The sequence below is a fragment of the Mizuhopecten yessoensis genome, unplaced genomic scaffold, assembly GCF_002113885.1.
Source record: "Mizuhopecten yessoensis strain PY_sf001 unplaced genomic scaffold, ASM211388v2 scaffold714697, whole genome shotgun sequence".
In the NCBI taxonomy this organism is placed as follows: Eukaryota; Metazoa; Mollusca; class Bivalvia; order Pectinida; family Pectinidae; genus Mizuhopecten; species Mizuhopecten yessoensis.
The window spans coordinates 1-1156 of record NW_018479250.1 but is presented as its reverse complement, the minus strand read 5'-3'; the positions used below and the strand labels follow the sequence as shown (position 1 = coordinate 1156).

Sequence of the window (1156 nt, the reverse complement as noted above, 5' to 3'; positions counted from 1 at the left end):
AAATGGAGAACAACCTTAACATACACATAGGAAACAACCTTACCATACACATAGGAAACAACCTCAACATACACAGGGGGAACAACCTTAACATGTACATTTGTAACAATCTGAAAATACACATAGAGCACAACCTTAACATACATATGGGGAACAACCTGGACATGTACATGGGGAACGTCCTGAACATGTACATGGAGAGAAACCTGAGCATGTACATGGAGAACAACCTTAACATACACATAGGGAACAACCTTAACATACACATAGGTAACAACCTTAACCTACACATAGGAAACAACCTTAACATGTACATGGAGAACAACTTCAACGTACACAAGGGGAACAACTTGAACATAAACATGGAGAACAACCTGAACATGCACATGGGGAACATCTTGAACATACACATAGGGAACAACCTGAACATACACATAGGTAACAACCTTAACATACACATAGGGAACAACCGTAACCATCACATGGGGAACGACCGTAACATACACATAGGGAACAACCTTAACTTACACATGAGGAACAACCTGAACATGTACTAGGGGAACAACCTTAACCTGTACATGGGGAACAACCTTAACATGTACATGGGGAACAACCTTAACATACACAAAGGGAACAACCTTAACATACACATAGCGAACAACCTTAACCTACACATAGGGAACAACCTTAACATACACATAGGGAACAACCTTAACCTACACCTGGGGAACAACCTGAACATGTATATGGGGCACAACCTGAACATGTACATGGTAAACAACCTTAACATACACAAATGGAACAACCTTAACATGCACAGGGAACAACCTTAACATACACATAGGGAACAACCTTAACATACACATAGGAAACAACCTTAACCTACACATGGGGCACAACCTGGAAATGTACTTGGTAAACAACATAAATATGTACATGGAGAACAACTTTAACATGGACATGAGGAACAACCTGAACAAACACATTGGGAATAACCTGAACATGTACAAACTGAACAACCCTAACATACACAAAGGGAACAACCTTAACCTACACCTGGGGAACAACCTGAACATGTACATGGGGAACAACCTGAACATACACATGGGGAACAACCTGAACATACACCTGGGGAACAACCTGAACATGTACATGG

At 40.7% G+C, this 1156-nt stretch overlaps 1 protein-coding gene across 1 annotated transcript; it reads left to right on the top strand.

Moving 5' to 3' along the window:
- The first annotated feature begins 2 nt into the window (after positions 1-2).
- On the top strand, positions 3-557 carry LOC110441003 (asparagine-rich protein-like). The gene has a single exon (XM_021484110.1). The coding sequence runs from the start codon at positions 3-5 to the stop codon at positions 555-557; it is 555 nt and encodes a 184-aa protein (XP_021339785.1).
- The last annotated feature ends 599 nt before the right edge of the window (positions 558-1156 follow it).

Coding starts and splice junctions, on each gene's coding strand:
- LOC110441003 (XM_021484110.1), top strand. CDS start 3: ATGGAGAACAACCTTAACATACACATAGGAAACAACCTTACCATACAC.